The sequence below is a fragment of the Agelaius tricolor genome, unplaced genomic scaffold (assembly GCF_023055355.1).
Source record: "Agelaius tricolor isolate 1412-34295 unplaced genomic scaffold, bAgeTri1.0.p SCAF_16, whole genome shotgun sequence".
Lineage (NCBI taxonomy): Eukaryota > Metazoa > Chordata > Aves > Passeriformes > Icteridae > Agelaius > Agelaius tricolor.
The window spans coordinates 12,273,921-12,300,367 of record NW_027269276.1 but is presented as its reverse complement, the minus strand read 5'-3'; the positions used below and the strand labels follow the sequence as shown (position 1 = coordinate 12,300,367).

The following is a 26,447-nucleotide window of genomic DNA, read 5'->3' as shown; positions in this document are numbered from 1 at the left end:
ATCGCTGAGATTCTAAAAGTTTCCTGCGAGCCTCCCAGCGCCTGGTGATTTTTGAGCTCCGAGCGCAGGCACACGCAGGCTGTGCACCCGCAGCCTCGCTCGGGGCCGGTCCCGGTGCAGCCCCCACGCCGGGCTCCCCGGGCACGGTCCCGTGAGCGCCCACGCGTGCGAGAGGCACCGGGGGCTCCCGCTCAGCTCCGGGTCCCGCTGCGGGGCGGGGGTGCGGGAGGACGGGCCAGACGCTTCGGTGCGAGGCACGGTCCGCACCCCGCGGCGGGGCCGCACCTACTCCCGCGGGCAGCAGGGACGGAGCGGGGCCAGGCCTGGCTCCGGCCATGGGGCTCCGACCGAGGCCCCGAGGCCGCTGGTGCGGTACTTCGGGCTCAAAGCGCGGGGCGAGGGGTCTCGCTGCCTCGGTGAACCGGAGAACAGTGAGACCCCACGGGACCCCGAGCCATGCCCATCTCCTCGCACCCGAAGGGACTCTCGGCAGGCCCTGTCCGTAAAGTTATTGCCATAACTCCGAGAAAAGTAACCCCAGGGGCTGATTTCAGCTCGCTGCCAGGGGGACTCTGCCCCAGGAGCGGCTCCTGTCTCTGTCCCTGTGTTCCCCGGAGGCCGCTGGCAGCGACTCCTGACTCCTAGCAGGGAAGGGGTCTCGGAGCTCTCAGTGGAGCGCAGGAGGGTGACTCCGGCCCCGCACGGGTCCCGCGGGACGCAGCAGCTCGGCCCCGCTCTGCGTGCCGCCGGTGCGGGCTTTGCCAGGACAGGTGCTCAGCTCCTATTCCCCGCTCCATGGAAAAGACACCGGGAGCCCGGCCTGAGCCCCATCCGCTCGCTGTCCCCGGGCCCGGCCGGGGCGATGGGGACAGGTTGCTCCGCAGGGTGCCGAGGGCGAGCGCGGTCCCCGACAGCAGTGCGGGGGGAAGCGGTGGCGGCCTTTGTGCGCTGCCTGCCCGGTGCCGCCCGGCTGCGGCCCCGCGGCTCTCCCGCGGCTCGGCTCGGCTCGGCCCGTCCCTCCCGCCGCTCGGCGCCGCGCACACGCTGCACTCTGCCCGGCGTGGTTCGTTATTGTTAATGGGCGAACAATAGGCACATCTGCCCTTTCTTCCAGCATAAAGGCACCTTAGCTAACGAGGGGGGCCGGCGGGTGAGCTCGCTTGTTCTTTCTCCTCCGCCTCCTTTTCTTTCTTTTTGAAGAAAAAATAAAAGAAAACCAGCGGCATGTCCGGCTGCTGGGCGCCTCGGGACATATGCTCGCCTTGCACTGCCGGGCACGCCCGGGGTCCCCGGCGGGGGCTGCAGGGGGTCGTCCCTCCCCATGGCACCGCCCGGCCGGACCCGCGGCACCCCCGGCAGGGCCGCTGGAGGGGTGCGGGAGCTGCGCCGCGGGGCCGGCCCCGGGACGCGGCGCCGTGCGGCTCCCACCGCCCTCCCCAGGCCGGGCAACGGGAAGTTTCCCCGCAGGGCACCTGAGAGGAGCGATACCGGGACAGCGTGGGGTAGATACGGCGGGGAGTGCGGGGGACACAGGGGGCACAGCCCGCGGGCGCCGCGGGGCAGGGCGGTCCGGTGTCACCTCCGGAAGCTCCCGGTGAGGAGGCTCCGCGGTCACGGAAAACGCGGAGTCACCGAAGGGGCGGGGCGGGTGTCCCTGGCCGGCAGCGGGGGCGGGCTCTGGGCCCTTTGTGCCCGGGGCGGGGGCGGCAGGCCCGGGGCAGCAGCGGCGGCACCGCCGGCTCTGAGCGCCGCCGCGCGGGGCTCGCCCGCTTAATAGCGGCGCTGACGTCACGGGGCGGGGCGGGGCGGGCGGGGGCGCCGCGCGCAGGCGCGGTGCGGGCGGCGGCGGCGCTGCAGCACGGAGCGGAGCCGGAGCGCGGGGCAGAGACAGAGACAGAGCCATGGCTGGGGATGGCGAGGGACGCGGCCACACACCCGCCGCGGCCGCGGCTGCGGGGCCCGGCCTGAGGGAGCGGCGGCCCTAGGAACGGCCCGGCGGCGCCAGCCAGCAGCGGGAAAAAACAAATAAATACATTGCCACGAAATAAAAATTAAAAAGAAAAAAAAAAAAAAAAACCGAACCAACCGAAACCGGGAAAGCCAGCAGCCCCGGCAGCAACAGCAGCAGCAGCACCGCCACCACCAGCCCGCAGCGCTCGCCCGCCGCCGCCGGCCCGCGGGAGCAACCGGCCGCCGCCAAGAGCTCCGGGACGCCCCGCCGCCCACCAGATAGATGTGCGGTCCCGCCGCCCGCACGGCCGACGATGAACGCGCAGCTGGCGATGGAGAACATCGGCGATCTGCACGGGGTGAGCCATGAGCCGGTGCCCGCCGCCGCCGACCTGATGAGCGGCAGCCCCCACCACCGGAGCGCGGTGGCCCACCGCGGCAGCCACCTGCCGGCCCACCCGCGCTCCATGGGCATGGCGTCCATCCTCGACGGCGGCGACTACCACCACCACCACCGGCCGCCCGAGCACGCCCTGACCGGCCCCCTGCACCCCACCATGACCATGGCCTGCGAGACACCCCCCGGCATGAGCATGAGCAGCACCTACACCACGTTAACCCCTCTGCAGCCTCTACCTCCCATCTCGACGGTCTCGGACAAGTTCCCTCACCACCACCACCACCATCACCACCATCACCATCCCCACCAGCGGATACCGGGCAACGTGAGCGGCAGCTTCACGCTCATGCGGGACGAGAGGGGTCTGGCGTCTATGAACAATCTCTACACCCCCTACCACAAGGATGTTACCGGCATGGGGCAGAGCCTCTCTCCGTTGTCTGGATCGGGCCTGGGGAGCATCCACAACTCCCAGCAAGGGCTGCCCCACTACGCTCATCCCAGTGCCACCATGCCCGCTGAGAAAATGCTCACCCCAAACGGATTTGAAGCCCACCACCCTGCCATGTTAGCCAGGCATGGCGACCAACACCTCACCCCCACCTCCGCTGGCATGGTGCCTATCAACGGGATCCCACACCACCCCCATGCCCACCTGAATGCCCAGAGCCACGGGCAGATCCTGGGCTCTGCCAGGGAGCAAAACCCTTCTGTAACTGGTTCGCAGGTCAACAGTGGAAGTAATTCAGGGCAAATGGAAGAAATCAATACCAAAGAAGTAGCTCAGAGGATCACCACCGAGCTCAAGCGGTACAGCATCCCCCAGGCTATCTTCGCCCAGAGGGTGCTGTGCCGCTCTCAAGGGACGCTCTCAGACCTGCTGAGGAACCCCAAGCCCTGGAGCAAGCTCAAATCCGGCCGGGAGACCTTCCGCAGAATGTGGAAGTGGCTCCAGGAGCCGGAGTTTCAGCGGATGTCTGCTCTGCGGCTTGCAGGTGAGCCCGCTGCGGGGTGTTCGGGGCACGGCAGCGGCAGAGCGGGGCCTCGGGCCTGGGCAGGCCGCCCCGGTCCCTGCCCGTCCCTGAAGAGCAGCACCGATCCCCCGCCCCGCCACTCCATTTCTCTCCCTTCCCCTCTCCCTCTCCCTGCTCAGTGCACCGGCACCGTCCGGCTCCTCCGCGCCGCGCTCAGACAAAGCCGAGCCGGGGCTCGGGGCTCGGGCAGCGCAGTGCGGCGCCCCGGCTCTCCCCGTTCCCCGGGCCAGGCTCGCCTGTCGCGGGCAGGAGGACGCCCAGCGCGCCCGGTAACGGGACGCCGCCGAAAGCCGCTCCGGCCGGCGGCAGCGCTGCCCGGAGCGCGGAGGGCGAGGCGGAAATGCTTGAACTGGCGGTTGAACCGGGCCCACGGACGGGGTACGGGGGAGCCCCGGTAATGCGCCGCCGAGAGGAGTCGGTGCCTCTGCTTTGTGTGGGGGGCGGTGGGCTCAGGTCGCGGCGGGGCTCGGGGCCCGCGTCCCGCTGGGGCTGGGTGAGCTGGGACAGGCGTTTGGTTCGAATGAGCCGAGCCCGGCGGGTGAGCGGTGCCTGAGAAATGCTGGTGGCTAAAATCGTTTGATTTCATTTTCTAAATCTTTTTAACTGGTTGTAGTTATCATTAGGCCGCGCACTTTTAGTTTCGCGTGGATGTCTCTGCGTGACACAAGCCGGCCGTGTCGCGGCTCCGCTGCCCCGCAGGCTCGCCCCGCTGCCGGTGCTCGCTGCCCGGGGTGCTCCCGAGCGGGTCCCGTATTGTCTGCTCAGAGATGGCCGTCCCGGTCCGGACCTGTGCTCTGCCGCCTCCCCAAACCCTCCCGTCTGCGCTCCGGGTGCAGAGCCCGGCTTTACTACACCGCGAGTGAGGGTTTGTTAATTAAGTGATAGGTCTCCATTAATTTGTCCCTGGAGAACGCAAGACAGTCAATCCGAGTTGGAGCCAGGGTCACTGATCCGTTTCACGGACAAAAATAAGGGAAGGGCCAAATCTTTCTCCTTTCAAAAGCACAACGGGTCTTGCGCTTTCGACTACCGAGACGGTGAGAGCTTGCGAGCGTTCCCCGAGTGTGCAGGGACGCGGCTGGGCCACCACCGTGCTCCGTGCCTGTTTTCAGTCAACCACCTTGTTCCAGAAACCTGAAGCTGAGCTAGGAAGGGTCCGGGGCAGGGCCTCCCTCCCCGCTGTAGCTGGCCCTTAGGTGCCCGCCGGTGGGAGGACGTTGCTCTCTTTGGCTTCCACTCCTGCGGAGTCGGTTTCAAAGGTCTGAGCTCTCAGAAATTGCCCTTTCCGCCTTCCCTTTCTCAGCAGCCACCCCACCAGCGAAAAACCCTCGTCTTGCTGGTGCTACCCAGAAGAGGAGGATGGAGTTTGTGTTTCCAATATCCCCGTAACGATTGCTAAGGCGAACTTTCTTCGATTTGGAGCGTGTTTTTACGACAATTTGGTCGACCTGAATCTCCGCTCATTTGCATAGATCGATACTGGAAACAACCCCTCGATTCGGAGCCTGCTGGCATCCCTTCCCTGGCGCTGCCGGCCGGGGAGCTCTGCCAGCCCCGGCTGCTGCAGGCCGGGAGGGAGGCAGGGAAGGAAGGAGGCGGCCGTGCTCTGCCCAGCTGCCGGGTCCGGAGGGTCCCATTGTTCGCTGCTGCCCCCAGACCGCCCCTTCTTCCAGCCACCTCAGCGCTGCCCTCTCATAAACGGATCCCGGTAATCCCGTTAGAGAGACAAAGCCTCATTATTCCGCCTTCCCTTTCCGATGAAACCCCAAAGCTGGCACCTTACAGAAACAGCCTCCCCGGGGCCGAGAGGGGCTGGCAGCGGGGGGGGGTCGGGATGTACCGCCCGCACCGGGGTGTCCGCGCGTCCCTCCCGGCCGGGCCGGGCCCGCAGAGCTCTCCCCGCGTACCGGGGGCTCCGGGCCCGCAAAGCTCTCCCCACGTACCGGGGGCTCCGGGCCGGGCCCGCAGAGCTCTCCCCGCGTACCGGGGGCTCCGGGCCTCGCCGGGCGCTGCCCACCCGGGCGCCGGCAGCACGTGGGCATTTGCATAGAGCTGCGTCCCTGTCAGTGGGGCGGTCCCGGGGCCCCCGCCCCGCCCCGCGCAGCCTGCGCGCCCTTCCGCGCCCCTCCGCGCCGCGCTGCCGGCGACCGGCTGTAAATGCATAAAGTATCGATTTTATTTTGTGCAGGTTTTAAATGTGTGATGATCTTACTAAGTGGTAAAAATCTGCCCCGATTGATATTGATGTATGAACATCAATTCAAAATAACATAAATTACTGCGGCCGACGCAAATTAAATTTCACGTCCAAATTATAACTCACTCCCGGGCGTTTAGAGAATTATCAGGTAGATAAATACCCAGAGCCGCCTTCATTTCTTCCCTTTCTGATTTCCTGCAGACAACAACCGGGAGGCAGTGAGGGGGATGCAGCCTGCTTATTTTAGGCCTCGCGGTCTCGCCTTGCACTTTATCTTGAGTATTTGCCCCTTCCAGCCGTCCCTGGGGGATTCCTACCTCCCAGATTACAGAAGCTCCGACAAATAGAAGAAAAATTGGTAGTTACATGGAAGCAGGATTGAGGTCTTGACACTTCCTGGGCTGTCTCTTGAAATGTAAGCAGAACTGCTAATTGCAAAGCTGACCTCTTCCAGCCTCCATCTTATTCATCCCATCTCCTTTCTCTTCTCTGTTCTTTTTTCCTTTGTCTGTCCCACTCTCTCTCTCCTCTCTATCACTGAATATTTATCTATTTGACTGTCTCTCTGTTAGTCTTCCCTCCCTCTCCCTCGCCTTCATTGACATTTGGAAGGGCTGTGAAGGGACGCCGAAAAAATAAATACAATTAAAAGAAAAAGTACATCCCTTCTGCAGCCTGCTGGGATTTAAGGCTGAATTCATTTCAGTTTGTTGGATTTTTTTTCCGTGTGTGTGAGAAAGAGGAAACAGGAGAGGATAAAGGAAGAAAAAACCCCGACTTTGGCTTGTTCAGGAAAAAATAATCTGCTTCGAGCCATTCATTGTTGGAACTGCGACTGCCCGCCGGCCTCGCTCGGGCCCGCCGCTCGGGAGGAAGGGTAGCGCCGGGGAAAACGCGGCAGAGACAAATTCTGTGAAGGCGCCGGAGGAGTGTAAGCGAGCCCGAGGTTCCTTAGAACCTACTGTCGGAGTGGGTCCTTCGCCGATGGGCGCCCTCTGAGCGGGCCCGTCCCGAAGGTTCCCCCGTGGGGGCTCCCCGAGCGCGTCAGCAGCGAGAGGCGCCCTGGGGAACCCGTGCTCGCCCGCGGCTCTCAGGAGGGGACAGACCCGTCCCTCCAAAGCTGCTCCATGTTTGCCCGCGACCTGACTGCTATTTTTCATAGCTGCACCTCTTTTCCTCCACTCCTCTTATCCTTTCTCCCTCCCAGTGTGAATCCCGGCTAAGCTGAAGCCTTGGGAAGCCGGCGAGAAATTCTCGCCAAATTAACTGTAAAGAAATCGATGGAGTAATCAGAGCGTTTTCCACATTAAATATGAAATCTAATGACGCCGTTTGCACCTCTCGCCCGCCGCCGCCCCCGAGCGCACCGGGAAGGTCTGGGCCGCCCCGGCCCCGGTGGCCTCATTAGGGGCTGTTTAATATTTACCCTGCGGGCACTTTGCATAAAGGCGTTTGCATCAGGGAGGCGGGGGGCATCGACCGGGGCCTTCACCGGTGACACTCCGAGCGCGGAGCGGGCCCGGGGGAGAGGCCCTGCCCCTCCCGACCCTGCGGGCCGCCCGGACGGGGACGGCCCGGGCCTGGCTCGGCGCACCTCGGGCCGGGACAGCGGCCGCTCCGCTGCTGCCGGTGCGGGCTTGGGCCGAGGCAGGGGGCCCGGAGGCAGCGGAGGGTGGGAGAGCACCCGGAGCAGTCGTGCCCGGTGCACAGCCGGGGCAGCGCTGGGGCGCACTTGTTTGCCGGCCGTGTCCTTCGGCGGGATTGATTTACAGCCGCGTTTGCCCTTCGTTAATGTTTGCCCAGCGGGAGGAGGAGCGGGGCCGGGCGAGCCGCGTTCCTCCGCACCGGGCCGGGCCCGCCCCGCGCCCGTCCTGGCAGAGCCCCCGCCCCTCAGCGCGGCTCGGCCCCGCTGTTTGTTCGTGCGTGCGTTCGCCTGCTGTTTGTTTGTTTTAATTACCGCCGCGTGGCGGGGCGGCACCCAGGGGCCGTGCCCGCTCCCACCCTCGCTGCCGTTTGAATCAGACAGCCTCGAAACAGGGCGGCTCCCGCCCGTGGGCGCCGCCGGGACCGCCCCGGGTCACACAGCCGGGCTGCGGGCGCGGTGCCCGCCCCGACCGGTGGGTCCGTCCGCAGCCCTCGCTGATCGCCCCTCGGTTCCCGGGGGCTCTGCGCCATCTACTGACCGCCAGCGGGCGGGAGCGGCCCCGCCGGCCCCGGCACCCACCCGCACCGGGCAGCGGCGGCGGCTCCGGGGAGCGCTGCGAGCGGAGGGCCCCCGCCGCCACCGGGCTGGCCCCGCGCGGGACGAGTGAGGCCCCGCTGGACTTCAGCACCACGAACAGCGACCGCCGGCAGGGCCCGGCCCCAGCTCCGCCTCCGCCCGGGCGAGCCCCGCTCCCGGGCCGGCCCCCTCCCGGTTCATGGACGAGGCCGCTCGGGCGCAGGTGCTTGCTGAGCCTCCCCACGGCTGCCGGCCCCGATGGGGAGCAGCATCGCATCGATTATACGTAGCTGCAGCCGGCAATTAGTGCCGCGGTGCTGCGGCGAGCGCCGGGCCGAGCGCACGGGCTGCCCGCGGCGGGGGCGGCTCGGCTCCCGGCAGGGCAGAGCCCCGAGGGCGCCTGTTTTGGGCATGAGTGCCTTCGAACTGCGTGGCCAGAGGGGAAGCGAGCTTCCCTCAGCACGGTAACTCAGCCAGGGGGGCCGGGATGCCCCAGGAGGAGAGGAGAGGTGTGTGGCACCAGGACTGTGCCCGCCGCAGGTGACACCGGTAGGGAGCCCGGGCTCCTGCCGGTGCGCAGCTGGGTTCTGGCGTGTGCGATCTGCCTTCTACATAGCCAGGAAGGAATGTGATAATCAGATTGAGACAAAATCATATGGAAATCCATAGGCCAGGTACGCTTCGGTGCCTGGCTTTGCCTGTACAGGCATTAAACCACCGCTCCGGCTCTGCCTCAGGCAGCCCCCACCTGCCCGTGTAGCCGAAGGGTCCGCATAAACTCCACACGAGGGACGAGAACTCCGGGAGTTCTAAGGTGACTGAAGCGTAGGAGCTGTTGCTGAGGTGCTGGTGAATCTCACCTGACGACTACAGGCATCGAGGGGAGTTTTTCCTGAGGACCGACCGGGACCCAGCATGGCCGCGTGTCGGGCGCTTCCATGATCAAATCGATAAATGTAGATTCGCGTTTCAGACACAAATCTACCTGGATTAATCATACACGGACAGAGAAGTGACCCATGCTGACAGACTCTCTTTGGAAAGGCAGCTGACTTGAGCCGTTTTGCTTAAGAAGAAGTCAGTTTTATGACGCTGAAAGATTAATTTGTAGGAACTATTTATTAACGGAACAGTAGTTTTCATTCCCCCCCCCCCTTATTTTAGGGCGATAGAAAGCCTCAGTGGTGGCATTTTCCGTGCAGCCCAAACGGAATTAAAGCTCGATGGCCGGCTGCTGTTCCGCAGGGCTGCGGGCAGCACCGCGGGGCGCAGAGCGCGGCGCCGGCTGGTGGAGCTAGAAATGCCGCTGCTTCCCATAGAGGAAAGCCGTGAATCGGATGGCACGGGGGGCTCTTCCTTAACACTTGGGTGCAGAAAGCCACTGAAATGAGCCCGGGCTCGGGTTTTGGATGTTTTTAGGGTGCAGAATTCTGCACTCGTTGTCACATGCATTAGAAACCCGTCGATACGAACTGAGCCACAGGCGGGAGAGTTGCCCGCAGCCCCATTGCCCCCGTTTATCCCCCGCACAGGCAGGTTGCCAAAAGGCTTCCTTACTGTCCTCCCCAACCGGAGGAACTTCTTTATGCCATCACTGACTCATTTCTTCTTTATTTGAAACATATCTCGTTATTTTGAATATATTGGAATTGACGGAGAACTTAAAAATTGGAGCCGGGGGAGCGGCAGCCGGCAGGCCGGTCCTTAGGAGCGGAACCAGAGAAATGACCTTTTCAGTGAACCAGGCCATACTCAATGTTGCAGTGAAGCTTTTGCGTCGTTTCCAGCGCTCAGAAACTCAATTTTCGGCTGCTGTAGCAAAGTCTCCGCCTGGGGATGTGGGAGGGGGCGGAATGCGCCGGAGTCAGCACCCGAGCGCCTCGGAGGCCCGGGGAGGGGATTCGCTCCCACAGCTCGGAGCCGGGGCCAGCGGGCCGGGTGCGGCTCCGCAGCGGGGTCTGTCCCGCGGGGCGGGGCTGCCGGGGCGGGAGATGAGGAGGGTGTGAAGGGGCACGGCCAGGTGCGCAGCGGGCGGTGCTGCCCGGCCCGGGTGGGCCGGCCCGCGTAGGCGGGGCGCGGCGCATAAGCGGAGCAGAGCAGAGCACGGCACGGCACGGCACGAGCGGGCGGCGTTTTCCAGCCTGCGCTATGCGGAGTGCAGCGGAACGGAGCGGCTGGCTCTCGCCAGCGGGATGCCGTGCCGCGGTGCGGTACGGAGCGGTAGCGCGGGTGAGGAGCCCACGGCGTGCTGTGATGCCTTAGGGACGGAACCCGCGGTGCGGTGTGGCCCCCGCGGTGCGGTGCAGTGGGACGCGGTGCGGAGGGACGTGATGCGGTGCAGTGGGGTGTGATGCCGTGCCGCGGGATGCGGTGCGGGCCATGCGGTGGGTTGTGATGGGATGCGGCGCGGCCTCCGCGGTGCGGTGCGGTGGGATGTGGTACAGTCCCCGCCACGGGGTGCCGTGGGATGTGATGCGGTGCCGTGGGATGCGGCGCGGAGCTCCGCGGCGCGGTGGGATGTGATGCGGCGCAGTGGGATGCGGTGCGGAGCTCCGCACGGTGGGATACGGTGTGATGCGGTGCGGTGGGATGTGATGCGATGCGGTGCTGTGTGGTGTCGCGCGGCGGGATGTGGCGCGGAGCTCCGCGGTGTGGTGGGATACGGTGGGATGCGGGATGCGGGATGCGGTGCGGCCGGTTGCGGTGCCGCGGGATGCGGGATACGGGATGCGGTGCCGAGCCCCGCTTGCCCTGCGCTCCTCCCGCGGCGCTCCCGTGGCGGGGAGCGGGCGCCCCCCCGCGGCCGGGGCCCGGCGGTGCCGCTGCGGCGCGGGGCGGGGGCCGGGCCCGGCTGACGCGGTTAAAATATTGATGTAGTCGCAAAAATCGTTCATTAAGGCAATTTAATCTTTGCTATTAAATGTCCTTTCAATTCATTTGGGGTAATTAAGATGCAGTTTAAGTGATTAAATTCTAATTACTTATGCTACGCTAAGAAATATTTGTCACAGTAATATGGTTAACTAAAGAGCTAGCTAAAGAATTTTAACATTTGCTTTAAATGATATCGCAGGGAAATCAGGTGCTTTCCCCTGATTGATCCACTTAGCAACACATTGTGTAACGGTGATGTCAGTTTGCTGAAGTGGTTACAGATCCATCAACACCGAGTTTGTGTAAACCCCTGAATCCCCAACTGCTGAGTCAGCACTCCTCAGTCAGATTCACTTCATTATTCTAGGGGCAGCAAATTAAGGTCACTCATTTTAATACAGTGCCCAGGAGTGAGATGTTTACCGTTCTGGCTCAGCTGGGATCTGTATGTTGGTGGGGTGATGTCATCCTGTGAGCTTCCCATACACAAAGGTATTTTCATCTCTTTTGATGCTATGAAACAACAAAAGACTATTCCCTGGATTTGATGGCAGAGAAATGGGACACAGATCAAAAGATCTCTGGGCATATGGAAACACCAACACCCTGAATAAGCATAAATGCAAATCACTACAGAAACAAGTGCCAAATGCTGAATAATGCCCGGATTAAAAAGAAATCATTTAGTGTTGGGCTCAGACATTTCAGAGAAGACCATGCTCTTTTCAGTTAAAAAGACAAAGCTTTGGGGAATAACCTGTGTCACCCAGGTAGGCTTTCATCCCTGAAAAGCTGTGCAGGGCCTTACCCCACAGTGGGCTGGAGCTGAAGGGAATGCTCTCCCAAGCCTCTGAGGAACCTGGGGCAGTGCAGGGGACCACTAAACTCTGATGTATCAGAGTGAATGTCACCCAGCAGTTGTGGTTATTATTCAGGTCTAACAGATTTGCTTGGGTTTAGTTCATGTGGGCACATCTAACCCTCAGGTAGCCTGTGTCTCCTATGCCCTTTTATTTTGTTTTCATATGCCCCCAAATATGAAGTTTTTGATAATTGGGGGCATATGAAAACAAATTTGATAATTTCGTGTGTGTCCCTGCAAGCCCCAGAGGTGTTATTCACGTGATAAGGATGTAACTTATCACACTTTATTGTGTGTTATTGGCACCATGAATTTACCATAAGCTTTTGGCTACCTGTTTCCACTGAGCTGTTGTAGCCAGTGTGATTAGAACTATCTGTGATGGCCAAAGTCCTCCAGCAGTTTCAGTCTCCTGTGGAAGCAGAAAAACTGCTGCTTTCTCCACCAGAATTTAGAGCCTCCTACAGAAGAATATCCTTCAGGATATTCTCCAGTCAATACCAGTGAAATTTTCACTCTCCACACATGCTATTGGATACTGTGTGATGTTTCAAAACTAGAAGAAGATGATTTGGAAAGGGATTCCTGGGTGGATGCAGTTCAGACTGTAGATGAGCTTTCTAGACCTGACACAGCAGAGATTAGAAAATACATGTAAAGAGAGACTTCTGAAAGGGCTTTTTATGTCTTTAAGACAGTCCTGTACATATGAGGTTGGGGTAACCAAAAGGCTTTTGCAGGAGGAGGGGTAAAGGACATAATCTCATACTTGGTGGCCATCAAGTAATAGTGGCTTGTGGCCTGGCTGTGCCTGTGAGGGCACAGCTCTCTGGGCCTGAGACCCCAAATCCACCATCTGCCTTGGTGTCTGCACCCCTCCATGCCCTGTCAGAGCTTGCTCTGTGCTGGCACCACAGTGGGCCAGCAGCTGAGCAATGCCTCTCTCAGGGAGAGTTGCCCCCTGACACCAAAAGTAGCCACAGGGCTTGGGGCAGGACTTGCCCAAGTAAAATTCTCCATTGTTGTTCCCTCTGCTTCAGTGACTGTCTTCCAGAAAAGCAACCAGCGGAACTTGTGGTGATATTTTATTTTGTTCACAAACCAAGCCAGAACCCATGGGAAATTAGGTTTATTGAGAGCATCACCAGTTTTATTCTTTGTTTCTGTTTTTTAGAAAGGAAAACTGGAGTTTGCCAGAAACAGCTAGGCACATGTGTGCACACCAAGTGCTCCTGAAAATTGATGTAGAGTAATCAGGGTTTTTTCCTTCAATTTTAAAAAGAAATCCATCCTCTAGGGATGAAACATTAGATCAAGCATCAGGGTTAACACCTGAGCTTACTATAATCTTGACTTTTACTCTGACTGAATAAAGCTGTATCACAGATAGGCAAAACATCCTCTTCACTGTCTCGACCTAAAGATGCAATTAGTGCATTTTCATCAGGGACAGGGTCCTGTTCACACTCCTGACAGGGCAGAACTGATCCCACTGTGCTGCACCCAGCTGGGGCAGTGTCAGCAGGCAGTGGAGCTGCAGAGCTGGGGGCCCATTTCTGCTCCATGCCCAGACACCTGGGCCTCCCTGGCATGCACAGACCTTACAGGGCCTGGCAAGCTTGCCTGACCAAATCCCTCGGGTGACTTAGAAGGAACAAAGGGAGGCAAAAATAGATTGATGGGTTGTGTCAGGAGAATTGCAAGTGTCAAAAATATCTGTTGCTCAGGGCAGAGGAAGATGGAAGTGACTGGGAGAGGCCAGAGTTCAGGACTGGATTTATAAGGCTCCTTCTGGCACTGATAATATTACATTGTCATATCTGCACGCGTGTTGCCAGAGTCAGGGTGACTCTTCCTTTATCCTCTGCTTTTCTTTTTTCTTAACAAGATTTTCTTAAAGGCTTTTTCAGAAGCCATCACATGGAGCATCGCTCAGCTGGGGCACCCTGGAGACAAAGAGCAGGGCTCCTGCAGCAGGCAGTGAGGGCTGGGTGCCCGCAGGTGTGTGCTGGGGGAGGTGCACCCCTCCAGGGAGCACAGCACCCTGCAAAGCACCTACATCCAGTGTCTGTGCTCTGGGAGAGGGTCCTCTCACACTGCTCAAGGGCAGGGGCACAAGAAGGACATCAGTGCAAATTACTGTTATTATCTTCTGCTGTGTAAGATAAAAGAGAGATGGAGTGTGTGATAAATCGCTGTGAAGACAGGCTCTGGTGTTTTTCCAAAAAAACCATTTCAGTTGACATCTCTGACCTCAGTGGGCATTAGGGGAAGCCCTGGCACTAGGGTGTGCTGCTCTGCCTGGGCATGACGTGGCTCAGGCTGCTGTCAGAGAGCCTGGCAGCCCCACCTTGCCAGGCCAATCTCTGTGCCTGCTCTGCATCTACTCTCCTGTTGGAACAGATTTTATCCCGTGGTGTGCATTTGTTCTCTGGCAAGCTGGAAGCTACAATTTATTATTAAAATTGATTGGCTCCAGTGCAGGGAAAACGATCGCAAGGAAACCCTATTACAGTTTTTCATTATCACTATTATTTATTTTTAAGTGCTATTAATATTCCTGAGCCTGGACAAGGCAGAAGATGAGAGGTGGTATCCACTCCTGCTGCTCACAACCTGAGCCTGGCAGTGCAAGGGCTCTTGGAACAATTGAGTGCATTGGGAAATTTTTGCCCTCAATCTGCCTCTGGCAAATGTTAATGGAAGTAAAGCTGAAAATATTTGCAAAAAAAGTAAAATAGGCTTATTTATATCATAGACTGGATAGGTTTTATTTTTTTCTCCCTAGTAATGAGCTATTTTCTTACCTCTGTGATATCACTAGCTTTAATTAAGAGGCTTTTGATACAATTAAAGTTGAGGAACAAGGTATGTTGTAACTCTTGGGACACTGTCCATGGAAATAATTGTTCAGGAGTACTACATTTCAGGAAATGAGCACAAGTTCAGGAAGAAAATGCGTCATGCAAGCTAGTTTCCCAATAGATGGTTGTTTTTTTGTTATTCCCTGCTATTTCAGAAAGCTCATGTAGCAGCTTGTGATTGAAGCCCCAGAGGCTCCCATCACTAATTGAGCTGGCTCTGCACCTACTGCTGTGGCTGTCATTTGTGATGTGATGATTCACACTGAAGCATTGCACAGCACTGACTTGGATCACGCTAGCTGTGCCATTAGGATTTTGTGACAAATTATGATCTGGATGGAGTATCTAGCAGAAGATGGAATTTGTGTAGCCTTTGAAAAAGGGAGGTGTAAAGCAGCATGAGCAGAAATGAAGCACAGCAAATGTTGTCTGCATCTGGTTTGTCTTCTTTTCTGCCTGAGCCTGTTAGCAGGGGCAGTCAGAGCTGGAGGATGAGGCTGTTGTAAAGCTGAGCTCCCAGGAATTTCTGATTATCAAATGGTCAGACATATATAAAAGACTGAGATGCTGTTAGTATCCTCATTCTGAATATGTGGCAGTAAATAACAGACTATTCTTGCAAAAGCATCTTCAACCCTTGGTTTGCCCATGTCACCCTCCAGTGGGGATGTAGATTATTTCAGCAGGAACCAATCCCCACAGTGAATTCAGCAGTTTGGCTTCAGTAGGGGCTCATGAGCATCAGGAAACCTGGTTTTTAGCCCAGAAGCTCCACGGTGTTTTAGAGGTCAGGATGTAACTTCAAAGTGTTCTGCAAAGGTTTTCAGATAAAAATACTTGTAGGAGACATGAGCTTGGCAGCCCAGTCTATTTGATTGATGTGTGATTTCTCAGGAAAGAGTATGTGGCTGGAATTTATACTGTTAGGGACCTTTTCAAAAGCCTCTCCTCAGAGGGGACTGAGCCACCAGTGTCTTGGTCCGTGCCTGGGCCAGCACAAGGAGCCTTCACAGCTCCTGGCTCCTGATCTGTGCAGTTCCCATTTCTCAGGTACAAAAGGTGGATGACTGTTTTCATACCTCCCATGATCATTGAAACCCTCATGCCAGGACCAGCTCTTGGTAGTAGTACCAGCTGTAGAAAGGACCTTTGCAAAGTAATTTGTTGTTTTCATTCCAATAATCATGGTGTAAGTAGAGATACTGCACAAAATTCTTCATGTAGTCAGTACTGATCTCCACAGGAGCCGGGACTAGACAGATCCAGAGAAAGAACATTCATATTGCCTTCAGAAACACATCTCTCAATCAGAATTAAAGGACATTGTTAGAGAATGAAGGGAAACAGCTTCAGAGCATTTGGAAAGTGAGACAGAGGAATCGAATCTGGCCTCCCAAGGAAGCTTTTATCCTAGCAAAATGCTAAGATGAGATGGCAGACAGTCGAAGGCTGACAGAGGGATCTGGGAGTCTCCTTCACATCCCATCAGATCCTGCCTGGAAGATGCTCTGGGAGGCAGATTTCAAATTGCAAGTACCCTTTATTAATGTAGAGCAAAATAACATTCTGATAGGGAAAGAAGGGATGATAGATGAAATGAGGAGCAATTCTATAAAGAAGATTTCTATACCATTGTTTTTCATGACAAAACATGTTTTATTTTGTTCAGAATACATTTGGCCTGTAAGATTGTAGTAGTACACTGCTTCCTCATAGTTCATTAATTCTCAGTCAACAAAAAGCTACAGAAATAGATTGAAAGCAGCTAATAATTGTGGAAAGTATGACCAAGGTTAACTTTAGCGTTCCCTCAAATTACACTCCACCTCCTAAAGATATTAAATGGCTAAATTTTCAACACTAATGGGTAGTATCAAAATGTAAGTTCTTAGTATAAGCATTTGCTGAGTTTTAACAGACAACAACAAAGGTATTTTTAACTTTTATTCCTTATACTTGTAATAGTTTATAATGAGTTAGAGATGTAAATGTCCCACATCCTGTCCAAATTCAGAAGCTGACACGAACAGTCCTTTTTTCCTAATTTGCCCTGCACTGTGCTACCACCCACTCCTCTGGCAGCCCCCTCTAACTGTGCTCCCCTTTCTTGCAGCGTGCAAGAGGAAAGAACAGGAGCACGGCAAGGATAGAGGGAATACACCCAAAAAGCCTCGGCTGGTCTTCACCGACGTCCAGCGTCGAACTCTACATGCAATATTCAAGGAAAATAAGCGTCCGTCCAAAGAATTACAAATCACCATTTCCCAGCAGCTCGGGTTGGAGCTGAGCACCGTCAGCAACTTTTTCATGAATGCACGGAGGAGGAGTCTGGATAAGTGGCAAGACGAGGGCAGCTCCAATTCAGGCAACTCATCTTCTTCATCAAGCACTTGTACCAAAGCATGAAGGAATAACCACGAACTGAAACCTCGGTGGAAAAGCTTTAAAAAATAAATAAATAAATAAAATAAAGACAGACCAGGACCTCAAAATAGCAGGTTTATACTTAAAACTATTTGAAAAAAAAATATTTATAAGTCCAAAGAAACCAAAGACTTATTTCACCTGCATTATGACTTTGTTCTAAGACACACACTTTAGTAGGATGACGACTTGCAAAAAAAAACAGAGAGGAAGAAGGAAGCAAAATGGAGGGAACGGAACGGAAAGCAAAGAGAAGAGGAACAGACCACTGGTCTCACACCTTTGCCCATTATCATCTTCACCATACTTGGCTGTGTAGTGGTTTGGAGCATAGTGATTTCCTGTCATTGAGCAGACATCTCTTTGGATACAGCTCTTCACGGCCACAGCAGTTGCCATGGAGGTGTCAGTGTGTCCGTCCTGCGTGCACCCAGTGGGTAGGGACTTAGGGCTGGTCTCCAGAGAGGGCTGTGCCAGGGCACAGCCCCCAGAGCGTGGAGTCGTCTGAATTCCTTGGAACGGTAGTGTGATTTTTGCTGTTTCACAGTTTGAACTTGGCTGGTGCAATGCCTCGAAACAAGTTCAAACTAGGCAAAGAAATTTTGAATGGTACCTAAACCAGTGCATTCTCTTTGTTTGTTAAGGAATGTTCAGATTTAAAAAAGGAAAACTATTCCATCCATAAAAAAATCGACTAGCTACCAAAGAACACATTTAATAATTGTATTGCAGGTATTTTATTGCAATGATTTTAATATTCCAAAGCTATTTTTACACAAATACTATGTAGAGTTATAGGTATAAACTAATCTAACTGTATAACACATAAAACTTGTAATCAAGACTGTTATTTGCAATTAGTAAAACCACATTATCGTTTCTTTCTGTGATTGGCAAGAAAGAATGTCACCCGAGGAGATCACAGGAACCGAGAGCGGGATGCTGCTTCCATTGAACTCAGTGAGCCCTTTCCTCACTGACTCCAACGGGAGCACGAGAGGGAGCCGCGTGTGGCACCGTGGGTGTGACACTCTGCGTGTGACACCGTGCGTGTGACACTCTGCGTGTGACACTCTGCGTGTGACACTCTGCGTGTGGCACCGTCCCCGGGCGCTGTCCCGGCTGGAGCCCGGTGCAGCTGTGCTCCAGCGTGGCTCAGCTCTGCCATCTAGCCTGCGAACAGGAGACCTGAGGCACTCAGCATGCAAAAATGAAAGGGACTGAGGGATGCAAAACCACAGGGCTCAGCGTCTGATCAATACTCATTGACATTAGTGAGCTTTTTTTTACCTATCGACTTTACCAGGCAAAGGAATAGTAACAGCTTTGACGGCTCGTGGTCCTTTCCTACTGGAAGCAGTGGCACAACATCAGTTAATGCGGGAGGAGCTCCAAGGGGAGCTCCAGGAGTGCTTTTGGAAGCAGGAATTGTGATCTCTCTGAAGGCAAGAGCAAAATTCCCGTGACACCGAGATACAGCCCGGTGTTTTGTGGCTTTGTATCTATGTGTGGCAGGCTGAGCTTTTGGCCCGTGCATTCTTTCTTGCTCATCTCTTAGTCAGGATAATGCATGAAATAGTTTGAAGTTTGTCGCTGAAAAGCTTTAAACGCTCTGTTGCTAACAGACCCATAGGAGAGAAATCATCCCGTTCCTACTCTGATAAAATTAAAGAGAAAAGCGTGAAATATCTGCATATTAAATTTTAATGTAAGGGGAAAGTAGACTTTAAAAATCATACATGTGCCTGTTAGATTTCTAACTGGTATTTCAAATTATTGTAGCAATTATGCTAGGTATATTAAATTCCAAAATAAGCAAATATGCAGGTATAGGCCCAATGCAAGGACTAGAAATAGGTAATCTAACTTCCAACCTTTTTGTTTTTAAGGAAAAAAAAAAAAAGACAAAGGAAAATTCAAGGTAAACTAGAATCCAAACACTATAAACAGTAGCAGATACTGGTTTGGGGGATGAAGCCCACTCAAAATACCAGTGACACCAAAGTAGAGCAACTTTTGTAGCACCAGTTGTTTCCCAAGAGGACAGGGTCTAGTCAAGGTTCAGGGTATACAGTTTATTTCCACCCAGTGTTTAGAGTACAGGTGAAATATCTCTTTATTAAAATAAAGTTAAATAAACCAAATATTTTTGGCACTGAATATTTCTCCGTATTTCAGTATGTTAAATCCACTTTAAGGCTGACAAGGCAATTATCTATGAAAATGGCACCTAATCTGGACTTTTTTGAGTGTCTAGCTTACCTTAAATTTTAGCAAGCTTTCTTTTGAAGTGTTCCATCCCCATGGAGACATAATTGACATGGAAACATTGATAAGCTCACATAGAAAGTACCTTATGAATGCAGTCTCATTAGTGTAAGGTTAGTAAAGGACAGTGATAACTAAAGGTTTAGTTTTTTCCAGCAAAACACTGCTTTGTGACGTACCTATAGTTTAAAGAATAAAGCCTTATTTATTTAAAACTTGAGAATTTAAAAATGCAGGGAAATTCAAAGTACATTGCCGCATTTTTAGTATTTCCATTGTATTGTCTTTATAGACTACTTGCTGAAACCAAAGAGAACTTTCATACCAGCATTAAATTTGCACCCAATATGCAATTTCAGGATCTCTGATATACACACATGCAAGCCCCTAAACAGGATGTGTATATGTACATGCACACACATTTTGATGGGGTGTATGTATGTATGTATACACGTGCACACACATGTCCACACACACTAAAACTAATGCACAAGTTGTAGATTTTAAGTGTTTTGGGTTTTTTACATGTCTGTTTAAGTAGATATAAACCTTTTGGTTTTCTCTAAGCCATTAGGAACAAACCACTCTTCCCATGAGCAATATGCGCCTCACACTCTGAATAGGCAAAGAACACAATTTCCTACAATTTCCTTCAAAACACGAAGCAAATAACTCTGGAACTGCTCAGTGTAGCTGGAAAGCTGTGTTACCTCTGAGCAGACTGCCCAGCCACACCGACTGAAGCATGGACAGGTTACCTGGTGCTCCCTTGCTCTGACTGGTGCCATCACCCAACAGGGCATCCTTGAAGGGGAGTTTCCTCTGATGCTGCATTTAACATTACCCAGGAAACCTGTCTCTGCCTGTTAGTGTTAGTCTTTCAGCTCATTTCATTCCTGACAAAATGGAAATTAGTTTCAAATTCGACAAGAGGATCTAAAACTCTGCCAGGAAGGAATAGGAGAGGGAGCAGAACCCAAAACAGTCTGGGAGCATCAGGAGATGGGGCTTCAGTCAAAGGTGACTCCAAGGGCAGGAGGGCATTAGGAACATGCATTCAGCAAACAGGCTGCATCCAAACATGACCGCAGTGACCCACAGGGGGAGGCTGGCCAAGAGGTGAACTGTCCTCATCCATCCCCATTGTAAATGGCATCATTAGATTTCTAGGAAAAAAACAAAACAAACTTAAAAAAAAAAAAAAAGTCCTCCTTCAGCCTGCCCCACAGTGCTCCTTCAGCCCTGTGTGCTCTCCAGGGCTGCAGCCTCCTCTCCTTACTCAGGTAAAGCAAACCCCACCAGAGCCAGCCGGACACGGAGCTTCTGCTCGGGAAGTTGCTCCTGCACCCGCCAGGCCAGGAGCAAATTCCCAGGCAGCCAGGGTGGCCTGGCATGAGAGCAGCCCCAGGGCTGCCCTGGGCACTGTGCTTCTCCTGGGACGTCAGGAAGAGGCCGGTGGTGGTGGGCACTGCCCCGGGGCTGCTGCTGCCCAGAGGGCTCACAAACACTGCTGAGCTTATACCAAAGAGTCTTAGGACACCTCTCCTCACCTGAGTTGTAAACAGGACATTTTTACCCCAAAAAACGTTCCTTCTTTCTACTACTCTTCCTCCTATCCTCCTCCTCTTCCTCCTCCTTTGTACATAGGGATGAAAACTATGCATTTAGCAAACAAAGAGAAAGCACTTACCCTTTTCTATCTCACTGCGTTTGGGTGCATTCAAAGGCCCAGGGGCTAATTTTGAGACTTTGCTTAGCCTCCTGGTTTATTATTGTGGTGTGGTTAGCTTTACAATACATTTGGTAACTATTTGCTAAAGACAAAGAAGCAAAAGGTAAGGAATAGCTACTTCCACGTGTTAAAAAAAAAAAGAAAAAAAAAAAAGAAAAAAAAAGTGTGTAAAGATCTACTATTTATAGTGTGAACCAAAGACGCTACCTCACTCGATTTCCATTGGTGATTTTAATCACATTGATGATACCAAAGAATACCAAAGATTTTTCATGCACGGCCTTGGTCTGGAAAGGGAACTCATCCTCCTTCTTACCCCCATCCCCTGACCCCCTTCCTCACCTTCACTCAGTGTGTAACCTTGTCTTCATTCTTAGTGGTAATGCTAATAACCTTATGAATACTTCTCTTGCTACAACTGCTACTACTGACGATGATAAGGATAATAATAATAATAATAATAATAAAGCTCTTGGCAAACATGTTGCAAACTTTGTAAACTCATAGGACGAGTGCCTTGCTTGAACCAAAGTGTTAAACCGCTGTTGACCTCTTTATCTCTCACCTTATACTCTTTGAATACCTCAGCCTGTTAGAAAGGCCACTAATGAAAAAAAGGAATAATTCTTCACCGTGGTGCTTTTTGCCGTGCAACCATGCAATGAAACTTTCTTTGATACCAAAGGAAAATGTTTTTTTCCACTTTCTTGCTGACAAACCAAAGGTTCCCTCTCCTTTCCCCCAAAGCAGCTTGAGTCCCTGAGCCCAGACAGGCCGTGCATCGCTTTTACCAATTCCTCCAAATACCTCATAGTAATAAATCTTTAGGGTTATGTTGTATAGAGAGTCTATGTGATAAGGCAGAACTTACTAGTTTGATAATTGTTAAGGTTACTGAAAAAAAAGCTTTATAATTCTTATTTATTTTGTAGGGGTTGTTTTGTTTGTATATTCCTTTTATATTGTTTGGTTTGGGTTTGGGTTTCTTCTTTTTTCCTTTTTTTTGGCAGAACTTCTCTGTTATACTCAAGGAAGATCTTATTCCTGGGAATGTTTCAAAGTGGGTAAAGATTGCTGTTTGCAATGAATGCAAGAAAGGGAAACATGGCTTCAATTACTTTTGTTTCAGCTAGGATGCTTTGTGTTTGCTAGTCGGTGTTCTTTTCACAGGGTAAAAAAAATATTCTCTGCTGTGATAAATGGTTCCTATTTTTTCTCTATAATGTGCTGTGACTTTTAATTTAATTACATTTTGTATACGCTTATTTAATCACTGCTTTAATTTATGACTATGTAGTTTAAAAAAAAAATTGTATATAGTAGATTCAAAAATGGCCAAAGCTTTATGTTACAATCTTTTCATTCTTGATGCTGAGATGAACTGAAGGAGAGTGCTTCTCTTGACTGCAGGGTGTATCTTCAGCCTTGTCTTGGCATGCACTTCCACCCGTGTTACAAACACTGCCAGGTTACCCCCCAGGCCTCCCTTCCCCCCAACTTGTACATGCCAAAATGAGTGTTTCAAGGTAGTACTTTTGTCACTTAGAAAGCAGAAAGGCATTATTAGCGTGTTTTTTCTTTAATTTATTTGTCTTTTTCTAGAAAGATTGCTTTGTGGGTGAGACCCGCACATCCAAAGAATTTAAAAGTCGTTTAATGTTTAAAAAGCACTGGCATTTGTGAGAGATTTTGCTGAGTTTTTATTTTCCTTCGCCATTCGCACGGGTAGCGCAAGCAAGAAGCGGGCGCGGGCCTCGGGAGAAAAGCTGACTTGAATCTGGAAACCTTGGGCCTCGGGAGAAAAGCTGACTTGAATCTGGAAACCTTGCTCATGGAAAGGCCTTTGCGGCGGGCGCCGCGACAGCGCGGGCTCAGGGCCACCTCGGGCCACCCCAGGCCACCTGGTCCCCAGGCAGGGCTGCAGGAATGGGATGGGGATGCTCTGGGGGGCTCAGGGCCACCCCAGGCCACCTCGGGCCACCCCAGGCCACCTGGTCCCCAGGCAGGGCTGCAGGAATGGGATGGGGAGGCTCTGGGGGGCTCAGGGCCACCCCAGGCCACCCCAGGCCACCTGGTCCCCAGGCAGGGCTGCAGGAATGGGATGGGGATGCTCTGGGGGGCTCAGGGCCACCCCAGGCCACCTGGTCCCCAGGCAGGGCTGCAATGGGGTGGGATGGGGTCCCTGGGGCACAGCTGGGTCCCCAGGGAAGCTGCAGCTTCTGCCAGGCCCAGGGGTTGCCCCAGCTGTGAGGGAGTGCACAGGGAACAGAGCTGCCCCAGCAGCCCCACAGCTCCAGGGAGGACAAGGCAGCTCAGAGTTGAAAACCAAAAAATAAAGGAAGGGTAATGACAATGATACTTCTGCAAAGCTGATGATGGCATCATGGCACAGAGAATAGGATGCCACTCACTTGTGGTTTATTTTGCATAAAGACTAGATTCTGGTTCAAGTAAACGTTGTGTACGGACACGGTTTGTGCTGGCTGTAAATATTTCCTGTCCCGTGCAGTAACTGAGCCCCAGGTGTAGCTCGTTTTCCTCTGAGGGGATAGTGAAGGGCTTGAGGGAGGGAAGGACGAGGGCAGGGTCTGAGCTTTTGGTGGAAGTTACACTTTCTAGGTACATTTTTATACTTCAAGTGTTGAAATGGGGCAATAAAGATGCTCTGAAATGAAGGATCATTAAATGATCTGTTGGCAGGCATTAGCTCAGTGTCTGCTTTTAATACAGGAGCTAATGCTGTGCAATGATTGTGCTTCACGGGGAGGGGGAGGCGCAGCATTACAGTCTGTGAATCAGCATGAGCCACGAGCACTGGACGCGCCGTGCTCGGGCAGCCGCGCTTTCCTGCCCCGTCCCGCTAGTTTGGTTTTTCACGGAATGTTCTGCATCCACTGCACTCCCCGCACCCTCAGCGTGGGGCCGCGTTAGCTCTGCGGCGGGGAACGCGGGGTACAGCCCTGCCTGTGCCTTGCCTTGCCCGGGGACCCCCGCCCGCCCCGCCCGGCCCCCGCCGCAGAGAGGGCGCCTGAGACAATCACCGGTCCCAGCTCCGCAGGGCTAGGAAACCTTCCCAGAGCAAGCGGGAATTCTTCCAGAGCAACGGAACAAAACCAAAAAAAAAAAAAAAAAAACCAAAAAAAAAAACGGGAAAAAAAAAAGAAAAAAGAAAAAAGGAAATTAAAAAAAAAAAAAAAAGAAAAATAACGAATACGAAGCGAAGATTTTGCTAAAGCCCTTTGCTGCCATCTTTAGTTCGCCCATTAGGAAGCAGCAGTAGTTTATGCGTTGCATCTGCATTTCAGACTAAGTGATTATTGTACCTAATTACGGTTGATTGCTGATATTTCCTCACTCTCTCTCTTAGTCAAGCGCTTCTTCTGTATTTTTGTGTGTAGCGATGACAAGTGCAGTGCGCTAGGCATTGCCCTGGGTTGGGTATGAGTATCTCCTGTACTGCGTTAAGATTTCCTTAAGTTACTTTTTTTAAGCTTTGCTACTGTTCTCACTTTATGCCGTGCAATATCATCTGCTGTGTTTGCTAAGCAAAAAAAAAAAAAAAAAAAAGAAACAAAAAAAAAGAGAAAAAGTAAAAAAAAAAAGAAAAAAGCAAGTGATGATGTCATCATGCTTTTCAGTGTTACAATGTTTCAGCGTTACAATGTTTCAGCGTTTATGTAGTCACAAAAATGTAGTAAATAAAAGGTTGGATTTTCCAGCACTTTAAATTTAGACATTTCTTGCCTTCTTTTGTTTCTCCGTGTGCAGCCACAGGCACCGGGCTGAGCCGAGGGGAGCAGGGGAGCCCCAGGGGCAGCCCCAGGTCTCCCCTGGGAGGGGCAGCTTCGGTGGGGCCGGGGAGGGACATCCCCGGGCTGGGGGGAGAGGGGAGGGCACATGGAAGGGCACCTAAGGCTTCCCTGCACTGTCTTCTTCCCTCCATCCACACAGCTGTGCAGCCCCTGCCCCCAGCAGGCACTCCCCATCCCATTACATCCCACCCCATCCCATTACATCCCACCCCATGCCATCCCATCCCATCCCACCCCATCCCATCCCATCCCATCCCATCCCATCCCATCCCATCCCATCCCATCCCATCCCGTCATGGTGGGCTCTGGAAGGATGAGTGCCAAGTCTCTGAGAGGCGAGTGAGGCTCATACCAGATGCATTTCTCTAATTGAGGGGGAAAAACATTAAGAAAAATAAGTGAAGCAAATAATCTTGGTTTCCTTTATATCATCTAAGGGTATGGATGTCACCAAACTAATTCACAGAGGTGTTTCCTTTGTGTGATGGAGTCCACCCCAGGCCTGCAGGATCAATATTTAATTGTTTAAAGGGATATTGTATTCCTTTCCTGTCACTGTTGTTAATGCCTTCGCTCTCTGTAATCCCACGGGGTCTTTTCCTGGGGATCTGATCAGAAAGATTACCCATCACTCGGGAGTGGTGGGAGGAGAGTCCCAGCCATAAAAGATTCAGGAATGCATTGAACCATTTTCTCTCTATCTCCTAATGAAGTGATGAAGCGTGTGCCACAAAATTTAACAGGGTTTTGTGGCAAATCAGGTTGCACTGCTGAGAGGAGGATTAAACCTTCATCGTTGTCCCATAAATCATGGCATCAGCTACATTTATTCTGATGGATGGCCTGGGCTCTGCTGACAATATTTTATCTCTGGAATGCCTGCAGCCTGTGCCCTGATGTAAAAATTTCTTTTTACTGCTAAGCTGAGAGGCACTGAGCGCATCCCTTCAGAGGCCTCCCCTGGGCTTGGCATCCCAAGAGCAGGTCAGAAACCAAAGCATCACCAGGAATCCCTGTCCAGGGCAAGCACAAAGGCAAAGGGGATATAGGAGGCCAGAAATGTCCTCCAAGCCAGCAGGAGTGCCTCTGGGATTTGTTCATCTGCAGCTCATACTGGGATAACCCAGCTGGCTCGGTCACTGTCTCCATGGGATGGTGCTGGCCAGGGCCACAGTGCAAGGTGAGGGCTCCAGCTGTGCTCACCCTCACTTGGCAGAGAAGGGGACACAGAAAATGCTTTTTCCAAAAAAAAAAAAAAAAAAAAAAAATCCAGAGATGCCACAAGGGTTGAAGCACATCAGGCAGACATGGGGAATGTTTCCAGGTTCTCATCCCATGGGCCAGGGACAGCAATGGGCAGCATGTGGGCAGAGCCTGTCACAGCCACAGCAGGTCCCCTTGCTGTGACCTCTCTCCACACCTCCTGTCCCTTGTTTCCTTCTCACATGAGTCACTTTGGTCACCAATCTCTGCCCAGGAGCGTGTCCCTGGGGTGCACCCACCCCATATCCTGGGGCACCCCTGGCCCCCAGCCCACATTGTAGGGACAGGCCAGTCACAGGCAGGGCCAGCTGGGGTGCCCAGGAGCCTGCACAGCTTCCCAGTTACTTCATCAAGTTAGAACTTTATGTAGGAGCTATATTTAACTCTGGTGTGTGCACCACTTATGCCAGCATGCTCAGGGGAGCAAGCTGGGCTTTTCACAGAAGCCCACAACACAAACACCCAAATGAGCTTCACAAGTTTTATTTTCTGAGCACGGGCAGAAGGCAAGGGGAGCGGAGCAGTGCAAACCCAGGACAGGGA

At 53.3% G+C, this 26,447-nt stretch overlaps 1 protein-coding gene across 1 annotated transcript; it reads left to right on the top strand.

Annotated features, from left to right (window-relative positions):
* Nucleotides 1–1,859: 1,859 nt before the first annotated feature.
* On the top strand, nt 1,860–24,561 carry ONECUT1 (one cut homeobox 1). The gene is made up of 2 exons (XM_071441564.1): nt 1,860–3,345; nt 16,519–24,561. Exons 1-2 carry the CDS (start codon nt 2,265–2,267, stop codon nt 16,809–16,811), a joined length of 1,374 nt encoding a protein of 457 aa, XP_071297665.1. The 5' UTR covers nt 1,860–2,264; the 3' UTR covers nt 16,812–24,561.
* The last annotated feature ends 1,886 nt before the right edge of the window (nt 24,562–26,447 follow it).